This window comes from Haliaeetus leucocephalus, unplaced genomic scaffold, assembly GCF_000737465.1.
Source record: "Haliaeetus leucocephalus isolate CR32 unplaced genomic scaffold, Haliaeetus_leucocephalus-4.0 Scaffold214, whole genome shotgun sequence".
Classification (NCBI taxonomy): Eukaryota; Metazoa; Chordata; class Aves; order Accipitriformes; family Accipitridae; genus Haliaeetus; species Haliaeetus leucocephalus.
The window spans coordinates 170019-191874 of NW_010972650.1; the positions used below are offsets into that span (position 1 = coordinate 170019).

The 21856-nt window shown below is 57.7% G+C and overlaps 1 protein-coding gene across 2 annotated transcripts in view; it reads right to left on the reverse strand.

Annotated features, from left to right (window-relative positions):
• Nucleotides 1–250: 250 nt before the first annotated feature.
• The window catches only part of HDAC7 (histone deacetylase 7), a 48083-nt gene continuing 26477 nt past the window's right edge, over nucleotides 251–21856 (reverse strand). Inside the window, exons 1-25 of one of the 2 annotated variants that reach the window (XM_010566505.1) lie at nucleotides 21030–21053; nucleotides 19185–19191; nucleotides 17095–17291; nucleotides 15324–15414; nucleotides 13096–13207; nucleotides 12483–12598; nucleotides 12262–12384; nucleotides 11657–11766; nucleotides 10700–10898; nucleotides 9045–9253; nucleotides 8527–8736; nucleotides 7513–7738; nucleotides 6895–7028; nucleotides 6131–6251; nucleotides 5835–5884; nucleotides 4568–4675; nucleotides 4285–4340; nucleotides 3962–4049; nucleotides 3547–3666; nucleotides 2997–3094; nucleotides 2778–2896; nucleotides 2444–2577; nucleotides 2250–2334; nucleotides 1864–2002; nucleotides 251–1242 (exon numbers count right to left, since the gene is read on the reverse strand). In XM_010566505.1, the coding sequence (XP_010564807.1) occupies nucleotides 1197–1242; nucleotides 1864–2002; nucleotides 2250–2334; nucleotides 2444–2577; nucleotides 2778–2896; nucleotides 2997–3094; nucleotides 3547–3666; nucleotides 3962–4049; nucleotides 4285–4340; nucleotides 4568–4675; nucleotides 5835–5884; nucleotides 6131–6251; nucleotides 6895–7028; nucleotides 7513–7738; nucleotides 8527–8736; nucleotides 9045–9253; nucleotides 10700–10898; nucleotides 11657–11766; nucleotides 12262–12384; nucleotides 12483–12598; nucleotides 13096–13207; nucleotides 15324–15414; nucleotides 17095–17244 (2844 nt within the window). In that variant the 5' untranslated portion in view covers nucleotides 17245–17291; nucleotides 19185–19191; nucleotides 21030–21053 and the 3' untranslated portion in view covers nucleotides 251–1196. Of the gene's footprint in view, nucleotides 1243–1863; nucleotides 2003–2249; nucleotides 2335–2443; nucleotides 2578–2777; nucleotides 2897–2996; nucleotides 3095–3546; nucleotides 3667–3961; nucleotides 4050–4284; nucleotides 4341–4567; nucleotides 4676–5834; nucleotides 5885–6130; nucleotides 6252–6894; nucleotides 7029–7512; nucleotides 7739–8526; nucleotides 8737–9044; nucleotides 9254–10699; nucleotides 10899–11117; nucleotides 11235–11656; nucleotides 11767–12261; nucleotides 12385–12482; nucleotides 12599–13095; nucleotides 13208–15323; nucleotides 15415–17094; nucleotides 17292–19184; nucleotides 19192–21029; nucleotides 21054–21856 lie in introns of those variants that run through there. The other variant, XM_010566504.1, reaches the window with a different exon arrangement.

Here is a 21856-nt window from a genome sequence, read left to right on the forward strand (position 1 = left end):
GACCCTGCCTCTGTCACCCTGAGATGGTACAGGGACAGGCACTGTATTGCTGGGGCTTTGGGCATCCCTGGGGAAACTGAGCGCCAAGCAGAGGGTGACAGGACTTGATCTGATCTCAGTTGGAGAAGAGGAGCCCATCGGGGTGCTGGGGGTGGGCTTGGGATGCAGCTGCAGGGAGTGTGGGCTCAGGGGGGGAGACTGGAAGACAGCTGGGCTGCCCCTGCTTTAGGGATTACAGGGGTCTACATTGATACAGATCCTCAGGTCAGCGGGTTGCTGAAAAGGGCTCAAGGCACCTTGGCAACGTCCACACGAAGAGGTGTTTGTTCCCGAAATTCCCATGGAAAGAAGAGTACGTAAGGTTCACATTAGCACACGTCAATTGTATATAGTGCAAATCAGAGCCCCAGCACCAGAGGGTTCACGCTCTGGTTAGTGGTTAGGATGTCCCATGGGTGCAATCCTGGGCACTGCAGACACTCCAGCCCTTGCTCTTCCCCAACTGCAGGGCATCGGCGCATCATCCACAGCTGTCCAAACCCTTCTCGTGCAGAACGAGCTCATGGCCCATGTCACCGTCACACTCGCTCCCACCTTGTGCCCCACCGGAGGAAGGGAAGGCAGGAAGCCTTCGTGAGAAGACACAGAGAGCCTGGCCCTCCCGAGCAAAACACGGGGCTGCTTCTCAAAGGCATCACTGCCTGGCTGGAGAGGAGCTCTGGGTGCAGTCCCGAAGGCGACTCTAACCACCCGCAGCACGGCCACAACATCCATCCCAACACCCACCCCTTCCCCAAGGGTGAGGAAGATCCCAGGAGAAGGGCAGGTCTGTGTCTGGCTGCCACCGCAGCCAGAGGGGTGGAGGTCTCTCACACATGTCCCCAGAGGGGTTTCAGGTCCCGAAGGTTGGGGACTGATTGCAGGCACGGTCTAGGTTTGCAAGGCCACACCGTGCAGAGGGAGTTTGTGGTTTTCCATCGGTCCTGAGCAGGAGGACATCTTCCAGGTGGCTGCAGGAGCATCCTTTCTGGGAGACCTGCAGAGGTGGCAGCCAAAGGTCCAGGCCATTTCAGGACCATGACTCGGGGAGTGAGGATGACGTGGCAAACGGGAAGCCAGGAGTGAAGAGCGAGCGCTGGGCTCAGGAGAGTCCAGCCACATCCTGGAAGCAGAGGAGCAAAGAACGTCACTGCTCATCACTGGTTCATGGGCTCCTCTTCCTCCATCGGCTCGTCCTGTGGCCTGAAATAGAGAAACACAACACATGAGACAAGGAGGAGACTCGTGTGACACAACGCATCCCTCAGCATCAAGGGGCCTTCTGGCAAGCCCAACTTCTGGAGCTATTCAACAAGCCTCCCCACTCGCCAGTCCTTCCTGCTCCACGCAGACGCTGGCTGAGTCCTGCTGAGGATGAGAAAAGGTGGTAGGCAGGTGGGGACCCTGCTGAAAAGACATGATGCACCCCCACATCTCCAGCCTCCAAGGAAGGGAGGAGGATTTGGTCTCGTTTTCATCTTGATTGGGAAGAGCCCAGCACTGAATCCCCCAGAAGCCAATCCAGGTCCTGACCACATGGATGGATGCAGGACCTCACCCCACCACCCACTGATGCTGAACACTGGGGCCAAATCTGCTGGGATGCGAGGGTTACAGGACCAGAGCTCTCGGTGAGGAGGATGGTTGTAATTTTTATCTCCCAGAGCCCAAGACCTGCTTGAAGCCAGCACTGTCCTGGCCTCCCAGAAGTTCATCTGGCTGTGGGACATGGCCTTTCTCTGCTGCCACCCCCGTGAGGGTCGGAGCAAGGCACACAAGGAGCGAGGGGCACCCACATCTCCCAGGATCAATTAAGAGCATCACCTCTTCTCTACCATCACGGCCACTGAGAGGGAGGCCAAGGCTGTGACCGTCTCCACCTCTTCTGCCTCGTGGTGCTGTGCCTCCAGGAAGGAGCAGCCCAGCTTGGAGGCGAAGCGCTGTACGGCCACCCAGTATTTACCTGCAGGAGAAGCAAAAATCAGGAGGTGCCAAGATAGGGCTGCCCCAGGTCTCTGGGCTTCCCTTGCAGTGAATGCACTCATGGAGCATCACCCTCTCATCAGAAGGATGATGATGGAGGGCTCCACTGGGGTCTTGTATGCCAAGTGTCCCCTTGGAGGTCATGGGGTTTACTGGAAAGGGGAGGAAATACTAACTCCTGGCCCTTCCATGTTAGCTAACTGAGTCCCTGGCCCTGGGACACTCACTCTGGACCTGGATCACTGTTTCCAAGGAGCGCACAGCATTGGGATTTGGTTTCTGCCTCATGCTTTCTTCTGGGAGAGGGTCCAGCTGCCAAATGAAGACACAAGGGGGTCAACAGGAGGGAGCTGTGCCCAGGGCTCGGCTCACAGCATCAGTCCAGCCCCACAGCCACGACCCGCTAACCCTCAGCTCTCACCTCATTGCCCAGCAAGGCTGACACGCAGGCCTCGGATGCATCGCAGATGGCCGTAAGGTCATGGCCACCTTCTAGCGCCAGGACGATAGCTCCGCCAGCCAGGCTCATCAGTTGCTTTGTCATGTAGCCGAAGCCTGGAGGAGAAGCCCAAGGGGATGCTGTCAGCCTCCCTGCCCAAAACGCTGGGGCCCTGGCCCTTGATGCCGGGCCGGTACAACCCCAAAGATCTTCCCTGGCTCCCTGGAGAACTGCCGTCCCTACACCATGGTCCCAGCCTGGGTAGGCAGTGGGAACAACCTGCCGTGAGCCAGGGGCATTGCTTCCACCTCCTTACATTTAGCAGAGACTTTGTAGCCACCCAGGGGTGGCGGGTGGCCATCAGCTGCGTCAAAGCCGGCCGACACCAGCACCACATCGGGGGAGAATTCGTGTGCAATCGGCATCACCACCGTCCTGCGTGGGTATAAAAAAAGCAAAAGCAAGAGGTGTTAAGTGCTGGCTCAGCCTGACACAGAGAGAAAGAGGAGGCAAGCAGAAACACAAGGAACAGTACCTGAAAGCAGCCAGATACTCAGGGTCACCCATGGGGGGGTCGAGCCCTCCAGTCCAGGCTACGTTGACATTAAATCCCTCACCAGGGCCAGCACCAACCTGCGAGAGAGCAAGGACAGCAGTGAAGGCCTGGATGTGGCCTGCAGGGATGCTGGGGCATTGCCCTGAGCAGGTTCCACCTCTGCCAGGCTCCCAGGAGGCAGGGCTGGGTGTCCCAGACCCCCTGCCCTGTGCCACAGGAGCCAGCTGGGTGTGCAAAGCTTGCTGAAGAGCAGCAGAAGCCATGGCATTTTCCTGACATCTCCACGCAGCCATCAGTCCCCGTCCTTGCACTGCTGGCTGCAGGCTGGGATGAAGCCTCGGCTCTGCAGCCAGCTGGGTGAACCAGGCAGGATCAGGCATCAAAAGGAAAGGAGCCCGCAAAGCACTGACACAAAACTACCCTCTGCTTAAACCTGGCAGTGCCCTGTTCTGGCTATCGCCTTTGCCATCAGCGCTCCCGTTCCCAGACAGAGATGCACAGACCTTGCAGCCTGTCGGTGTTTTTTTACCTCATCAGCAGCCCCACTACCAGGGAAGAAGTTGCCATCATCGTGACGATGCAAAGAGATGTAGAGAACGTCGGGGTCTCTGTAGAAGATCTGCTGGGTCCCATTGCCATGGTGAACATCCTAGAGGGAGAGAAAGATTGGGAGAACGCTCTTTTTTTCAGCCTTCAGGGTGGCCCAATAGCCTAAGGGAGCTAAAAGCAACTGGATCTCTACCCTGCTCCAGGGCTGGGTCCCCCATCCCCAGGATCTGCTCCTGTGGTTCTCAGCCACACTCCTGGCAGCCAGTCCCCAAAAGAGGAGGTTTCGCTGCTCTCCGGTCCAGCTCCAAACCAGAGCTGGGAGGAGGCGCAGACACCCGCTCCTGGGGACATCCTGGGGAGGAGCAGGGACACGCTGGGGGACAGAGGAGACTTACCCAGTCCACAATGAGGATCTTGCTGAGTTTCCCTTTCTGCTGCAGTTGCCTTGCGGCAATAGCCACAGAGTTAAAGAAGCAGAATCCCCTGCAAAGAGGGAGTCAGAGCCAGTTAACACTCTGGGGCCCTTCCTGAGCAACCCTTCCCTCCTGGCCCACGTGCTCCGTGAAGGGTGGGCTCACCCTTTCCCCTCTCCCCCCTGGCCTGGATACGGATGGGTTCTGGGGGAGGTTAGTCTGGAGTGATTTTGAGCCAAAGAGCTGGTTTTTGGGGCTTCCCACATGCCAGCCCAAAGACCAGTGGCTTGGGAAGGGGCTCTTACATGGCAGTGGAAGGATCCGCGTGATGTCCAGGTGGCCGCACCACAGCAAAGCCGTTCTGGGGACAAAACAAAGGCAAGGCGATCAGAGCTGCTACCCCCAGCGTTGTGCACTCCCTCCACCCCTGGCTGGCTGGTCCTGCCCCATGGAGACAGCTGGGGATGGAGCCTACAGCAGCACAAGGCTGGGAGCACCTGGTGCCGGCTGGCGAGACCCCACAGCCCCCCTCTTGCCTGGCCACGGGGTGATGCACAGATCTGGGACCTCCACGTGAAGCCAGCCTACCTTCAGCTCCCTGGTGGCCACCTTGAAGGCCAGCTCGGTGACGCTGCCCACGGCCCAGCGGGCAGCGTTGGAGGAATGCAGCTCGTTCCAGATGGTATCGCTGTCCACCTGGAAGCAAGAAGATCAGTCAGACAGGGACAAGGCACCGGTGGAGGAGATCTCAGTCACAGGACCCACACTCTCTGCCAGCCACCCTGCTCAGGGCCAGGGGCTGAAGTCCCATGCGGGCTGAAGGGCCGGGCATCATGGAGCCGGACCACCTCACACAAAAAATGGGGCAAGCTCCCCAGCAGCTCCCTGGTGCTGCTGGCCGGGATGGCAGCTCCTGTGCCTGCTGTCAGCCCCAGCCCCCAGCTGAGCTCCGCACAGAGCATCTCGCCCTGCACCCGAGGGCTGGAAGGAGTGACTGAGAAAACGCTCGTTACCTTCTTTATCTTATTTTATTTAACCAAACATCTTGGTTTGATCAGGATCACGTCAAGGGCCGAGCCAGAGCCGGAAAACTCAAGTCTCTTCTGATCAACGCCATGTGTGCAACTCAAAGGCTCCCCTCTGCCCACGGAGAGAGGCAGCTCCAGCCCCCCCCGCCTTTGGGGCACGGGCGAGAGGAGAGCAGGGAGGGGGAAGCAGAGCGGGGAAAGTAGATGCAAACGGGGCTGAGAAGAGCTGGTGCCCAGCAGTGGGGGCAAGGAGAGGAGAAGAACCAGAAGAGGCAGCAGGAAGGCATGGAGTGAGACCATTCCTGAAAGAGAGAGAGAAGGACAGAGACAGGGGAGACAGAAGAAAAGAGGAGAACGCAATGAATGGAGAGAAACCAGGACGGCAAGCTGTGAAAGGAGAGGCCACAGAAGTGCCTGGAGGGAAGTGGCGAGCTGCTGTCCCCCTGACACTGCTCCTCTCCCTCAATGGGGACCACGGCTTGCAGCTTTCCCCGGCCATCCCGCCAGCTTGCTCCCTTCTACCACCTCAGGCTCTTAGAAATGGCTGTGAGGGGCTTTTGGTTCCTGGGGCCCTTAGAGTAAGGAGGCATAAAGGATCCCCTTTCACGGCTGGGATGCTTAGCTCCATCCCAAGGACAGGGGGAAGCTCTGATACAACGACAGCTTGCCCACAGATGGAGTGCTCCCACCTGAGGCTACCCAGCCTCGGCAGCCCAAAGGCTTCGGGAGCTCCCTCTCCACTCAAGCCCACAAGGAGACCCTCGATGGGGACAGAAGAAAGGCATAACCCCGTCCAAAACTGGCCAGAGCAGAGATCGAGCACTTACCCCCACCCCTCCGCAGGGCAGCATGACAAACATCCGCTGAGACAGGATCCCTGCAGAGAGAGAGGACAAGGAGGACTTCAGAGCTGAGAAACTGGGGAATGGTGGGGGACAGGGCACACAGCACAGGGAGGGAGGTTTGGGCTGCTTGACCAGAATTAGGACCAGCTTCCAGGGAAGCTGCTCGGTGCGGTCCCCACGGCTGAGGGTGCTCCGAACCCTGGTGTGGATGTGTGGGCAGTGACAGGCAAAAGGCGAGTGCACTGCTGCCCAAGGGAGCGGTGTGGATGTGGACTCACCTGCCAGCTTCCCGTTGTCCAGTTTCAGGCGGTTGAGGGGATTGGTGCCGTAGAGAAAGACGTGGCGCTCAGTATGGACGCACTGCAGCTCTTCCAGGGTGGCCTTGCGTCCCCGCAGACACTGTGGCAGACAGGGGCTGTGACCAAGCCGCTCCAGGTGGGAGAAAACAGGCTTTCCCACCCAAGCGTGCCAGCCTCCAAGGGTGAAGGTGGCATGTCCTGCTGTCCAAGTACAGCCACACCTCATATCACCGCAGCTGGGGAGGCAGCTGCAAGGCTGAACACTGTGCTTCTTGCATTGGATTTGAACTTGAGCACCCCCCTCACCCGCAGGCAGGGATCAGGCAGGGAATGCCAGCACCACCTTCCTATAACTGCAGAGCCTTGTGTGGACCAGTCAGCCCAGCTAGACCAGGGCAAGGTTTCTACCAGATTGGAACTGACACTGATGTTCCCAGAGCTGGCAAAACACCCTGTTTCAATAAGGATCACGCCTGTCCCTACGCCCATCTTCCAGCAGAGCAGACTGCTGCTGCCATCCAAAGCTGGAGATGGTCAGACCAGCACACTCAATTTGGCACTGCCAGCAATGGACAAGTCCAAGCCCTCTGGATAACGGTGGTAAGCCAGCTGAGAAGATCTGGCAGCAAAAGGGACGGAGATGGGAGCAACATACCCTATCACACCACTAGCATCAGATCTGCTTGTACCAGCATCCCCCTCCCGCACAGTCGTCTGGCTCCCACCCTGCTGCTCACCCTCACCTCGCACTGGCTGCGCAGCCCTCTCTCCTGCAGACGGGACCAGATGCTCTGGATCCTGCCTGCATGCTCTGGGTGGTTGCTGTTGTCGCCACAGGAGCACTGGTGTTTGAGCATCACCGAGTCGTAAACCAGCCCTGCAATGCACAAGGAGAGCTGCTGTCCCACGACTGGACTGGACACCCAGGCCTCAATGATGCTAATTCAGCTCTAATTCAGCTCCTTTTCAGGAGCCCCACACACCCGTAACTATTTGGTTTGACTGAAACACCTCCGTCAAACCATGGGAGCCTCTGTCCCAACATGCTTGAAGCAAATCCTGCCTTGGATATGTAAGAGAGCTGAACCTTGCCAGCATCACTGGACCAGGATGACAGTCAAGGGGCCAGATGGACAAGTCCTGCTTGGAAAAGCCACCTTAGATAAGGAGAAGGGGACTCTCATGGCTTGCTCTGCTCTTTTTGTAGCCAGACAGAGTGCTCCCAAGCATTTATGAGTCTGGGAGTGACCAGGACTGATGCTAAGCTGCCCCTGGGCATCCCCACCTCCCTTCCAAGCTCTTGTCACCAGCCCCTGCTACTGCTCCAGCTGTGACAGCCCCGCACAGGGGCTGAGCTCTACCTGTTGTGAAGTGCGGCTTAGCTGGTTGCTCCTGCACAGGCAGGGAGAGCGTCTTGGAGGCTGTGTCCTGGGCAGGAAGGGAGACGGTTGCAGTGGCAGGAGATGACTGAGCCCTGGAAAGGGGCCTGTGCCCCGCATGGATGGTGGAGACCACCGGGGAGTCGGCCAAGGGCTGCCGCTTGAGGAGCTGGTGCTGCACGCGCTGGTAGGAATCCCAGAGATAGGCCTGATGGAGAAAGACGGCGGTGAGCACGACAGTCGGAGCAAGGCACCAGGGCGGCGAGAGGAGCATCACCCAGCACAGGGAAGGGAAGCATCCACTGTGCACCCTCCCAGGGTCTGGATACAACAGCCCCCTCCATGCTGGGGGGCTCCGAGCCGGTTTGCAGGAGCTGGGACACGTCAGGCAGCATCTGCTGCTCTCTGCTGGCTCAGCCCTGCAGTGCTGGGCAGCAAGGCGCAGCAATTTGGAGGACGATGCCCAGCCTTACTGACACCAGGGGTGGCTGCAGCTCTCGTCGCTGTCCTAGCGAACTGCCCCATGCTCAAGGAAGGTACAGACGTGGTGCCTGTGTCCTTACCCACACAGCACCCCTTTACACAGGTGGCTCTCAGGGTCTGATCTGAATCTTCCCAGGCTCAGGATGCTACCAGCTTTGCTGGGTTTGCGCAAAGCCTCAAATGGGAGACACCAAGGGACAGAGAAAAGAATTGTTCCAAATTGCAGGGCAGGGATCTCTGCATGCTGCCTGTTCAGGTCTAATGCTCAAAGCAATTAAGCCACAACTGGAGAGAGGGACAAGGCTAGGCACTCCACCTCTTACAGCCCACTCCCGAGCCTGTTACGAAGGCTTCAAACCACCCCGAGGGCTCTCTGCAGCTTGGGGCCGCCAGGGAAGGCATTGTCCCTTTTGCCCATGGGCTCCTTGTGCCCAGTAGGAAAAGGGCTGCTCCGGGTTGGCAGCCCAGACCCCTCCCCAGGGCTCTCTCTCATCTCTGCCAGCCCTTGCGTACCTGCTGTAGGACAAGCTCCTCTTGAGGCTGCATCATCTTCTGTGTCCTCTCAGGCTCCTTCACGCTGCTCCCCGGCCGTGTGGGCTCCACGCGTGCCCTTGCTGGGTCACTGCTCTCAGCCCCGGCTTCTGGGAGAGTCCCCTCGGCCTCCATGTCCTCTGACGAGGGGATCTGCCGCAGACGGGGCTTCTCACTGGATTTAGCCATGCGCTGCAGCCGGAGGGGTCACGAATGAGCACAGAGAGGTGGCAGGGGACAGGTCAGGCCAAGAAAGTCATGGGGGGTGGCAGGGCATCTCAGGGCAGGAGCACAATGGATGTGGGAGCCAAGGAAGCTGAGCAGGTACCCTCAGCTTGCTGCTACAAGTCTGGGCAAGGCAGCACCTCGTGCTCCTGGCTAGGGCTTGGCCCTGGACATCTAATACTCACTGCCCAGCACGTAACGATGCCATCTCGCACCCTTCTAGCATCTGTCTCCCACTGCCTCCTACACGCCCCGGCTGGGCCTCCATGACTTACCTTGCCCAGATGCGTCTGCTGCTTGAGTCTCTCCAGGAACTGGGTGTGATGCTGCTGGTACACCAGTTGCTGCTGGATGGCCTTGGGGTTCTGGGGCAGGGGTTCCGAGCGGGTCCTGCCCAGCGGTTTATGGTGGCCTGGGAGTGACAGGCGCTCTGCAGAGATGAGCGAGGGGGCGAAGGAGAAGGGGACTGTTCCCAGACCTGGCACTGGAGGGGAGAGGAAAGAGACATGAGGGGTGACATTGTCCACTGGGCAGATGTAACACCCTGCAGAGCTGTCAGTCCACACTGTGGCAAGCAGCCGTGCTGTCTGTACCCATACAGACTATCTCCAGACAGCCCTAAAAATGACAGTGACCCAGCCCTGGAGCCCGGTATCTGGTAGGCTAGGATGGATGGTGTCCTGGTTTCAGCTGGGATGTAGTTAGCTGTCTTCCTAGTAGCTGGTACAGTGCTATGTTTTGAGTTCAGTATGTGAAGAATGTTGATAACACTGATGTTTTCAGTTGTTGCTCAGTAGTGTTTAGACTACAGTCAAGGATTTTTCAGCTTCTCATGCCCAGCCAGGGCACCTGACCCAAACTGGCCAACAGTGTATTCCATACCATGGGACGTCCCATCTAGTTTAGGAACTGGGAAGGGGGGGAGGGAGGGACTCGCCGCTCGGGGACTGGCTGAGTGTCGGTCGGCGGGGGGGGAGCCATTGCCCTGCGCATCATTTGTACATTTCAATCCTTTTATTACTACTGTTGTCATTTTATTAGTGTTATCATTATCATTATTAGTCTCTTCTTTTCTGTTCTATTAAATCGTTCTTATCTCAACCCAGGAGTTTTACTTCTTTTCCTGATTTTCTCCCCCATCCCACTGGATGGGGGGGGAGGGAGTGAGCGGCTGCGTGGTGCTTAGTTGCTGGCTGGGGTTAAACCACGACAGATGGGCTGTGCCTTTATGGGTCCCCTCCTTCTGTCTCCATAGCTTTGGCATCACACAGCCCACAGGGGTCTGGGGACAGGATCTGGCTGACCTCAATCATCTCAGTCCTCCCTCAGCTTCACCCTCAATGGGAGAAGCTTCCTTCACTGCAGGTATGACAGGGCAGGGAGAGATGGAGCTAGGAACCAGCACAAAAGAGCCAGTTCTCTCTCTGCTGCAGTCAGAGCGGATTACTTAGAGGGGTTGGGGGGAATAAGGCAGCTAGATGCACAGCCAAGAGGTCTGAGCTGCCCTGCTGAATGCAGGGTCTGTAGTGAAATCTGCTGGCACAAGAGCCTAGGAAGAGGTAGGAAAGAACCCTTGGAGAGGGGCTTCTGGGCTGAAGAAAGGGTGAACAGCTCCACACCAGCCCAGCTGAGGCAGGGCAAGGGGCAGGTGGAGAGAAGAGCCAAAGCTATGGTGCTCTCTGCATTGTCAAGGCCATGGTGCATGCAGAACTCTGGTTTCACCCATGGCAAGGACATGCTTGCTGGCTAGCTAGAACCAGGGTCAACTCTTCCATTCCCTCAGCCCTGGCTCACGGCACAGTCATGGAAAAATCAAGGCCACTGGGCTTTCCCAGCACCCAGAAAACCTGCCTGCCCCGAGCGAAGCTCCACGCTGAGCCCTGCCAGCGCTGACAAAGCCTCAGTACCCATTACCGAGCTTGACACTTACCCGCCACCAGTGGAGTGTGGGTGACTGAGGGCTCGAGGATGATGACGGGCTGGAGCCGAGGGGATAAGGGGCTCCCAGCCTCGTGCTGCTCCAAGCCAGCTGGTATGAACATGGGCGAGTGCGTGCCCGCGAGGACAGGTCCGTTCAGCACGGGCACCCGGTGTGCCAGGCTGGAGAGGGGGCGGCGATCTGTCTCTCCCTGCAGAGAGGAGGAGGACTGGGTTAGCAACCTGCCAGGACACAGCATGAGGAGGGGACGGCATATTTTCACCGTGCCCATGGGCAGCACCTGTGAATACTCAGAGTCAGCACATGCCTGGCATTACCCCAGGAACCCCAGGCCCAAAGGAAAGGGCTTCCCTTGCCCTGTGGGAACCCTCTGCCGAGTTCTGGGGCTACCTACAACCTGGCTACCTACCCTGGCGCTAGTGGTAGCCGGCAATCCCAGTGTGATGGCCGGAAGGGAGGCTGCACTCTGCAGGGCAAACTGGGCCAGTGAGCTCTCCTGCATCATCAGGCGCTGGGCCAGGGGTGTCTGCACCAAACACAATTCATTAGTTTCCTGCTCCAGCAGTGGCAGAGCTCAGCATGGGACAAGCAGCTCAGGCACAGGCAGCAGAAGAGGGTGGTTGAGCCCTAGCTGCCTGGCAGAATGCCTGAGGCCAGGACAAGGGGCATTGGGAACCCATGGGGACAGCACATATGCTAGGAGACAAGAAATGCACACTATGAAGGAGGACAGCATGTCAGAAGCAGCGCTGGGCCAGGCAGAGGATCCCACCGTGCAGGGAAAGCAGGGCTAAGGGCAGCTCTTGGGCAGTGGGGTTCAGGGCTGTGGTCCCTGGGGGGGGATGCTACCTTCGCCTGAGCCTAGGATGGGAGGATCAGGGCACCCAACCCTGGGGTCAAGAAGCCCCAGCCCGCAAGCCCTCTGGCTGTGAGGCCGTCAGAACTCACCTCGTGGGCCATGCTGGAGGCAGCAGGGAGGGCTCCATGCTCAGCGGGGAGGCTGTCATTGGGAGAGCTGCAGCCAGACACAGGGGTGCTGCTACTGCTTGGGGAGGAGTCTGCGCAGGGAAAACAAATGGGGGAGATGGGCACAAGCACCCAGAGAAGGGCTGCACAGCCCCTACCCCAACCCTTCATAGCCCTCCCTCCCTCTAACAGCTGCCCACCACCCTCCTATGGCCAAACCTCCCTTTGGCACAGTGGAGACGGAGCTGCCCTACCAGCGTAGGAGGCAGCACACCACGGTGAGGAATCCTGACCAGCCGCATTTGCTCAGGGCCTTGGACCCTTCCAGCCTTGTAGGTCCATCCTGGGCCCGAAAAGCAGCAGGGTACAGCTACAGCAACATCCTTTCCTGTCTCATCTATCCCTGCACCATCATGGCAGAGACCTCCCTCCACAGGCTGTGTCCTGAGGAGGGCACCGATAACGTGCCAAGCCCCAGAGATACGTCCCCCAGGCAGATGTGGCGCAGGGTCCTGGACAGACCATAGCTGCTCCAGCCTGGCCCCAAGGTCTCTCCGAACCCCCCACCATCCAGGCGAAGCCCTCACCAATCGCCTCGGGCTGCCGTCTCTTGAGCGAAGGAGGAGCGCTCTCTTTCCGCATCAAGGGGTTCTTGCGTCGGTCAAGGCACTTCCTGGGCTTGCAACGCACCTTCAGGTTGGGTTCGGACGCTGCGAGCAGACAAGGTGGTTAGTCCCAGCCGTCCCCTGCAAGCGGGCTGCGAGGGTATCACGGCAGGAGGGAGATGGCATTATCCCCAAGGCTTTACCTGTCTTCCGCAGTGGAAAATGCTCTGGGGGGTCAAGAGAAGTGCTGGGGACAGGGGGCAGGAAGGTGCTGAGCACAGGAGGGGAAGGGCCCTCAGGATCCAGAGGCTCCAGAGACCTACGGGGAGAAGACATCTTGTTAGAGAACATTCCCACATGGCAGCCACGTGCCACCCACACTATGCCCTCCAAGGCAAGGGTGGCCCACAGGGCATTGCCTTTCCTGGGCATGTGCTAGCTCTTCTGCCCGTGGCCAGAAAGGCTTGTCCTGTCTGCTACCACAAGCACCTATAGAAAGAATCCAGCTGCTGGTTTTGCTTTGTCTTGGGACAAAAGACAAGGAGCCTGGCAGTACTTTTTGGATCAGGAGTAGGACAAGCCATCAAAGTTCAACAAGGTCAGGGAAGACAATGTGGGAGCTTCATCAACCTCCTGCAAGCACTTCGCACAGAACCAAGCTATCTCAACCCAACAGACGTTTAGCACTAAACAATATTTCTAAAGACCAGGAAGCGGAAGATAATGGCAAGATCTTGCCCAAGATAAACAGCCACATTTTCCAGGTCCCAAGCAGATGTCCTGCTCAGGCCAGGCCAGAGGATACTCTTGTTTTACCTGTATGGCATGGCTGAAGGGTTGGGGTTGCTGGTCCTCTCCAAAGCTGCCTGCTGCTTCTTCAGGATGACCTCAGCCAGCTTCTGCTTCACCACTGTGCTGGCCACAGCACCTGCAGAAAGACCAGCAGTGACCACACAGGGCTGAGAGCCAACAAAGAGCACTTTAAAGGATCCCTGCAAACATGAGCGTGGCCCCACAGCTCCACAAGCAATGCCAGGATGGCTGGAGAACCCCTTCAAGCACACAGACACTGAGAAAACCCTGCAGAGATGCTTGGTGCAGTTCTCAAGTCAAGATGGGCTCAGGGAGAGAAAGGCCAGCTGGGGCAACTGGAGTTTCCTAGACAGTCAGGGAAGCATCCCTGTCCCACTCTCTGCTCTCCCATGTCATCTCAGGAGCCTGATCTTTTAGTGTGCGCCGTGCTGAGCATTGGGAGCGTGGCTTGTGAGAGGCAGAGCATCGCCAGAGGCGAGTCTCAGCTGCAGATCTGCCTGCTTCACCTGAGCCAGAGAGAGCAGGTATAAGCTGACACCCACAGAATAAAGAGGGCATGAAAGCACAACGTGGCTCATACAGCAGCGACAAAACTCCCACGGGTGCATGGGATCCTTCTGAAGCCTCTCCAGAGACACTGTGCCCTGGGGCTCTTTGAGCCTGTGCTACATGCTGATAATTTCCAGCTGATGGCATACAGCTCTGCTTGTCCTGCACCTCAGCTCCCCACGCAGCCACACTCTGCCCCCAGATGGGGACAGCTTGCACGAGAGACAGCAAGAAAAATAAAGCACCTCCAAACAGTTCAGGGGATAGCTCTGAGGCTCCTGAATCTCTTGGTGGAGCTGTGCTCTTCCAGAAGAGCATGAGACTTACCACGACCCACTGGCAAACAAACAGCAGCGACCCACGTTCAACACCTGGCTCCAGTGTGGTGGTGAAACACCTCCACACAGAGGTCTGACTGCTGCAGGGTGCTGCAATCGCCAGCCTCCGGCTGCCATGAGCCTCCCATATGGTTTCCCACTTCAGGATACCTCCCCCTGCACCCCGCTAGGGCCCATTCCCATACTCCTACCCATGCCAGGCCATACCCCCATCCATCCATTCCAGCAGGAACACTCTGTGGTTACAACAGGGATGCTTCACGCTTCTGTGCCAGCATTCGGCACCTCTGAGCACAAGTTAGTTAATTAATTTGTATGATTAACTCCCAGAGTGCATGAAGGGGCTGTGCGTAGGCTGTCGCACTCAGCCGTGCCAAGCTGACTGCGTTCGCAGGAGCTGTTTGCTCAGGAATGGCACGAAAAGGGCAGGCACTGCGTTTTCAGCATCGCAATTAGTCCCATCAACCCTGTGAACCACAGCAGGGCAAGCCTGTGCTCCACAGCCACATGGGAGCTAAGGAAAAATATCAGCATCCTGACAGAGCTCAGATTGGATGGGCAGGTGGACAGTAGCCTCACGGACACTGGGACGGGCGCAGCACATCCAATGCACGCTGCAGCTGCATCTTTGGGTTGTGATGCAGAGCTCTGCACATCCAAAAGCTCAGAGCAAGCTCCCTGCGAGCTCCCTGCAGTGACTGGCACTAGATGGCGCAGGGAGATCGCAGCCAGACAGGGTTTGCAAATTTTTCTGCCCAGCATGGGGGGACCCACTAACCTCTCCCCACTGCCACAGGTTCTCCAGCCTGGGGCTTGCAAGTTTAAGAGGTAAATTCATGCCCTGCCCAGTGTCAGGGCAGTCACAAGCACTGTCAGCACCGGTAGCACCGCTGCAGTGGCCATAGGGCACGATGCAACATTAGCATGGAGATTTATTGTGACCACCTAGTTGGCATTGCTAGGAAGGACATGAAGGACAAACACCAGCCAGGCCAGAGCCAAAAAAATCTCTTGCCAGCAACTTTCTGGCATTGCTGCTTGCTGCTCAGGAGGACCAGACTTCCCCACGGACACTAAGTGGTTCTCTTGGCCCCAGGCAGGCACAGAGTACAGCTCAGTTTGATGCACAGGACGGAGATGCTCAGTGGCATGGATGCTATCACGTGCCTTTAGACTAAGAGCGGGCAGAGCTTGGTCTGGATAACGGCAGAACCACCTGCTGAGCCCCCTTCTAAAATCTCACCCCCTGTGTGAGCCAAGTCCCCCCGGTTTTGGGGACACGGCTCCTCAGGCAGAGATTCGGCACCCAGTGCCACGTGCCGGCAGACACACGGAGGCTCTTACTTCGCTTGCTCTTGTCCTTGTTGAGGATCTGCCGCAGCTCCTGCTCCTGTTGCCCAGGCTCAGCTTCGCGGTGTGGGGACTCCATGGTCACCTGCGAGAGGAGAGGGACGTCAGCACCAGGAGACCCCAGCCTCACCCAACACAGACCGAAGTCCTCTTACCCCCTCCCCAAGCCCAAGGCATGATGACATGGTGATGGAGCATGTCTGAAATGGTCCGTTATGTCATTTTTGGAAACCTGATGGGCAGCCCTGGCCGACAAGAACACGTTAAGTTGTTTCATCACAGCAAACCGGATGCATCTTTGTCTCCAGAGATGCTCTCCCCAGGGACATTGTAAAACTCAAACCAGTCTGTTTCAACTTGACGCCTTTCATGATGTTTTGACATATCTGTAGCTAGGTCATGTTGTAATACAACAAAAACCAGAAATCATAGTTGACTAAAAAAGGGAAAAAAAGAAAAAAACGATTATAGTAGTCTTAAAAGTTTGGATCTTGGTGTTTTCCAGAGCTGAGGTTTTCAGAGATGATCCCATCTGACAGAGAGGTCAGAAAGCACTAATCACTCTAAGCACCCAACAGTCATGGCAGCAGCAGCAGCATCTCAAACTCGCCTTGTGTGGACCAAGCTGATGCTCAGCCTCTCCCAAAAAGCCTCAGTATGACTCCCCCAGGGCTTCCAGACGAGGTTAGTGGGACCAGTAAGCACATGCCACACACCAGGAGTGGGGCTGGTGCTCAGACCAGAGCACATGGGACGTGAGAGAAGCGGATGAGGCTGAGCTTGTTTAGTCTAGAGGTGAGGGGCTACAACTGTATCTTTTACCACCCAAAGCGGGTTCCAGAGCAGATGGAGGCACAGCAAAAGGATGAGCAGCAACAGGACAGATGCGCCATCAGGGAAATCCCTTTTGGATATATGGAACTGATTCCTGCTATGAGCACGGTGCAGCCCTGTAACTGGGACATGCAGGGGGTGATGTCTCTGCTTAGAGATGGTCACGACTCGCCTGGACGTGGTCCTCCGCAACCTGCCCTACCTCTGAAGTTGGCCCTGCTCTCAGCAGGGGCCTCCAGAGAAGCCATCCAAGCTAAACCTTGCTGTAATTTTGTGACAATGCAGAGTCTGGCAGCAGAAGCTGTGCAGGGCAGGGGTGCTATTCCGGGTGACACTAGAGAATTTCAGTGAAGACTTCCCAGAAAAGCAAATTAGCTTGTAAAGTGAGTAAGCCATGCCTTTAGGGCAGAAAAACAGCGGTGGCCAAGCGGAGTGGCAGATCACAGACACCAGGCATCCTGTCCAGTCGCTCTGGCTCCTCGCTCAGCACACATGGTATGCGGCTGAAAACATTTCCCTGCTTCGCACATCCCAGGAGGCCCCAGCCCTCCTGCTGGCCTTGGCAGGACGGAGATTTGGCCTGAAAGTAAGACACAAAACCCCCACCTGACTCCCTAACCAGCCTCCTTGTGTCGGAGAGGTCTCCGGGCTGGCTAAAAAGCACTACAAACTCTCCAGCTCAGGGGAAAGAAGGAATTCACCTGGGAAGGTAATTTTGGGGTTGGGATTTCCAGTCTCTTCCTCTTAATCCTTGCCAGAGACGGGAGCTCGGACAAAGCCAGCCCCGACACAGGGCACTGCTGGCAGACACGCACGGCACCATGAGCTACGTGCTTTAGGGGCAAAATTAATTCTTCAAAGTGCCCAGTCCTCACTCAGCTGCTACCGAAAGTGGGTGCAGGTCTCCCCCTGCACCCCGGGGTGCCCATACCCTCACGTGCTGGTGGGCGAGCTGCTCCACTTGCTGCTGGTGCAGGCTGGCGAGGAAGAGCTGGTGTTGTAGCTGCTGCGTGTGCTTCAGGGCCAGCAAGGTGGTGTCAGAGCCGGGCTTGACGACGCGCTGCCCGATCCGCAGGTCCATGGGGACGGTCTGGGGCACCCGTGGGGAGGTGCACGGGTTCACAGCAGCTGTGGAGACACAAAGAGGGGCACAGCTCAGTCCATGTCCGGCTCAGACCACCCTCCTAGGTAGGTAGGGAAAGTATCAGGATGGGGCCCGGGTATGTCCCAGTGCACAGAAGGGCACTGTGAGGAACATGTCCTGCCGTTGAGAAGGGCTTGCCACACACAATCTACTGCCTGCAGAAGTCTCCTCCATCATCTGGACAAAAAAATCCTGTAAATCATACAGCCTCGGAGAGTCTTCGAGGTGCTGCAGGCATCTCTCCCCAACACCACAGCTGAGAACTGCTTTGCAAAGTTAAGACGCTCCCACCCTGCCTGGATGCACAGCCTCCCCACGTGGTGAATCCCCCATCCTCATGGGAACACCTAAAATAGTCCCAACTACACAGAGCGTCAGAGCACCCACTGCAGTAGGGGATTTTCACCGACCAGTTCCTAAAGCTTTGCTTAATTTATCCTGCACGTGCCACGGGCCAGTGCAGAGCAGAGCTGGTCGCCTCCAGCTGCAACAAACAGAAGACAAACCTGCAGAAGAGCCACCCAGCCATGTGGACACCCACAGATGCACTGCTCCTGCAGCGCTGAGCAGGCAGCGAGCCGGCCAAGTACAGGCAGAAAGGGGATGAGCGAGCACGACAGCAACTGAAGGACACACGGACAGCCCCGATGGACCTGTGGCATCCCACAAAGCAAACTCAGCCGGGTGCAAGGCAGCCGTGGCCACTGCAGCTTCGCACTTCACCACGGGCATTGCAGCGCAGGGGAAGGTGGAAACAGGCAGGTAGGCAGGGAATTCAGCACTAAAAGACACTGCAAGGGGGATGCTCTTGCAGGATGCAGGGCCAAGGTCGCTGCAGCATAAGAGCTAATTGTTTTCCAAAAGCAGTTTAAAAAAAAAAAACAAAAAAACCAAATGCAAATGTTATTTTATAGACAGAGGACCACACCCTGTGCTGTTCAAACCTCAGCCTCAATGGCATCAGGAAGCTTGTGCTGATGACTGCAGTACTGCAGGAGAAATCTCTGCAGGCTCCTGCCCCGTAATGCAGCATTTAAACAGCTCTGCCAGGGGGAAACCCAGCAAACTCCCGCCCCGGCCCGCGCCTCCCTGCAAGGCAAAGGAGCACAAGCGTGTACACCCAAGGAGGGCACGGGGACTATTAATAACCACAGGCGCACATCCGTGCAGACGACAGGGTGCATGGCCCGGCTGAAACGGGGCCAGCTCTGGCTTTCCTGCATGGCCCAGGCAGGGAAAATTCCCTCTGGTCAAGGACAAACGCTTCTCTGCACCAGCTCGATTCTCCACGACAGAAACGTCCCCGACCCCAGCCCATGTCGGAGAAGGACCTGATGTTCCCAGGAAACCCCATCACAGGGTTTACTCCATTCTCTCTCCCATCTTGCTGATAACTGCCTGGGGTTTAATTGGGTCTAATTGCTACACCCCGCCTACCCCACCGTAACCAGCATGATATGGAGGTTGAGGAATATTAACAGCCGCAGCCTGAAAGCCGCTGAGCTTCTCTGCCCTGTTATCACCAAGACCTTGGGGCTGGACATGGCGCTATGCCATGAGATGGGCAGAATGAGCCCCACAGCCCCCTTTGAGGGTCAGGCATGGCAAAAGCAGATGAGCACGTTTCAGCTGCATTTTTACGAGCGAATAAGAGCCCAAGTGAAGTTACCCTAAGCAAGAAGACCCCAAGTTTTCTCTCTACGTGCCTTTCAACACCTGCAAGAATCCAGTAGTCCCAAAACGGATGACATCGTCCACAGGGCTGACAATTCATCCCAGCACTACCAGAGAGGCTGCAGCGCTCGGTCCCACCTCCTTGCAGCACGGTGCCAGCACCAGCACCCTGGGAGGCCATACCTGCCTGCTGCTCCAGAAACCTCCCAGCTTCAGCAATCCCCAAAGGGCCTTGGATCTTGCTAAACATCAGCGATTTTGAAGGATGCAAGCGATAAGCCGGGCTCTCACCTCCTGCTTCTCAGCTCACATGTGTTCCCATCTCCCAGTGAGGAGGAGGATGACGGAGGGACGGGCGCTGGCCGAGCCCCTCGGGGATGCTCGGCGGGAGGAAGGCTGGAGGGAGGCAGCGGCACGGCATGCGTAGTACTACCCAACGTGTTGGGCTGCTGGCAGCCAGACAAGGACAGATTGTAATGAGCAAATCTCAGGATGGGAAACAGGGACTTCTGACAGCTCCCAGCCAAGCCAAATCCCCGCCACGTGACGCTGTCTATCTGCAGGAACCTGCTGAAGCTCGGCCATCCCTCGGTCCCCTCCAGCCAAATATCAGTGTCCTGCTGTATACCACGAAGGGGCAGGAGCTGGGAAACGCGGCAGGGCTACCGGGGGACCGCAGCCATCGGGCTCAGCTTTGAGACACTGAAAAGAGCTGCTTACGTGAAAAATCATCGTTCAGAGGGGAAAGTGGGGGTATGAGGAGGAAGGGACCAGCCCACCAAGCCACAGCCTCTGTCCTCGGAGCTGATGGCATCTGGAGAAGAGTTGTCACAGCCCTTCTCCGCTTGTGATGCTAAAAATGCCCACGGGCAGCTCCCACCGGCCAAAGCTCAGCAGCAGCGGTCTTGATCTCATCTCCCCATCAGCATCCTCAGGCTCGGCAGGGCCCGATGCTGCCCCGACAGCACCTCCCTGGGGCAAAAAGGTCTTGGGGGCAAAGCAGGGGCTATTACAGGCACCTCCAGGGACAAAGAGGGAGATGCAGACAGTTGTACAGAGCAGAGGGGGAAGGCACTGGCGGGGTCTCTGGGAATCTCTCTACCTCATTTGGTTTAGTCTTTTTAAAAACAAACTCCAAAGCAGCGGAAGAGGAGAAGTGGGAGGGAACGCATGTGCTGGGGGAGAGGGAGGACGGGCAGGCCAGCGGCCAGCAGCCAGAAAAACAACTTCTCACCACTCGCCCAGAGCCAGGAAAAAGGCTGTCGAGCATCCCCACGGCCAAGAGGCACCGGAGCCAGGGAAGAGCCGCCGGCAGAGGCTGCGCAGACCCTCCTCCTGCCATGGCCCCCCAGCTCTGCACATCGATGGTGCAGGCAGCACCCCGCTACACCAGACCCCGCTCAGCTGGGGACATTTTAGCAAAATTTACAGGAGGAGGGAGAGAGGGAAGATGGGACCAAAACAAGGCACCGCGGGCGCACGGACTGGCCTGAAGTGCCCCAGGGCGACGCGGGCGTCCCAGCCCGTGCAAAGCCCCTGACGTTACAGCTTCGCACCCGGCCAGCGCGGGCTAAAGCCACAAAACTCAGGGAGGTTTTCCAGAGCTTAGAAACACGACGCTTTACGTGCCCAGCGCCAGGGTGGCGAGGGATGAGGACCGGCAGCACTGGGAGCACAGCCCAGCCCCTGGGCAGGAGCCTCGGCCGTTGTCCCCATGCTGGGACCCCTCCGGTGCGTGGCACCTGCGTGTGGCAGCTCCCTGGGGATGTCCCGCGTCCCTCCTGCTCCAGCCCAGGCTCCAGCAGCTCTGGACCCCTTTGCAAAGCCCTTCCTGCCCTGGGAGCTGTTTGTTTCAGCCGTGACCTCCCGCTGCAGCTTGAATTCATTTGGGGTTTCATGCCGGGACCTCCGCCAAGAGTTACAGTAAACAACTCCCCTCCTCGGCAGCCTCCGATGCTCACACATGATTCAGGGGGCAGGCAGCCAGGCGAGCAGCTCCTCCTCTTCCCCTGACCCGAAGAAGGCCAAAAGCACAGCCCCACGATGGCTCCTGGGGGGTCTGTCCCTTTCCCCAACGCAGCCTGGGTCCTGCTGGTTCCTAGCGGACCCTTCACAAGCCACCAGCACCATGACACATGGCCACGGAGGGGCTGGGACTGGGATGCACGGGCTGGGACTGGGATGCACGGGCTGGGACTGGGATGCTCTGCTGGCCCTGTGCAGTCTCAGGGGGCCGAATCCATCATCTTCCTCACCCGCATGGCCAGGAACGGGGCCGAATGCCGGGGCAGGGAGAAGCGAGCTGGGAGCACCCACCCAGGGAAGAGGCAGAAGGTTTCTGGGACAGGCTCCTCTCCCGGCTGCATGTCCGGCTGCCAACATTTTTGCGAATTATTTTTAGTTTGCAAGAACATTCGCATGGGAAGGCCGGCGCTGGTGGCAGGCTCGTCTTCACACAAGTGCTGGGGCTGGCAGGGGCTCAGCAGCCACCATGTCACCAGCAGCAGCGCAGCAGGACCGGGGCAGCACTTGCTGGGCAAACGGCTTTGCAAATGGCCCTGCCGTTAAAACGCAGCAAGACTCAGCCTCTTCGCAAAGATGGGATGCCTTCTCCCTCTTCTCCCTGCTTCTGCTGAATAATCGTTAATCGCAAAGCTTATCTGCTCAGCTCAGACAACACAGCGGGTATTTGGGGTGCAAAGCAAGGCAGCATCAGCCTCTCTCCTGGGCGGGAGATGAAGGCGGCCATGGGGATGACTTGCTGCCTTGTCCCCGCTTGCACCACGCAGCCCGGCAGTAAAACACAAGCGCCGCGGACGTCCCGTCACCGTGGCACCACGCGGTTGTTTTTCTGGGTCACCTTGCGCAGCCAGGT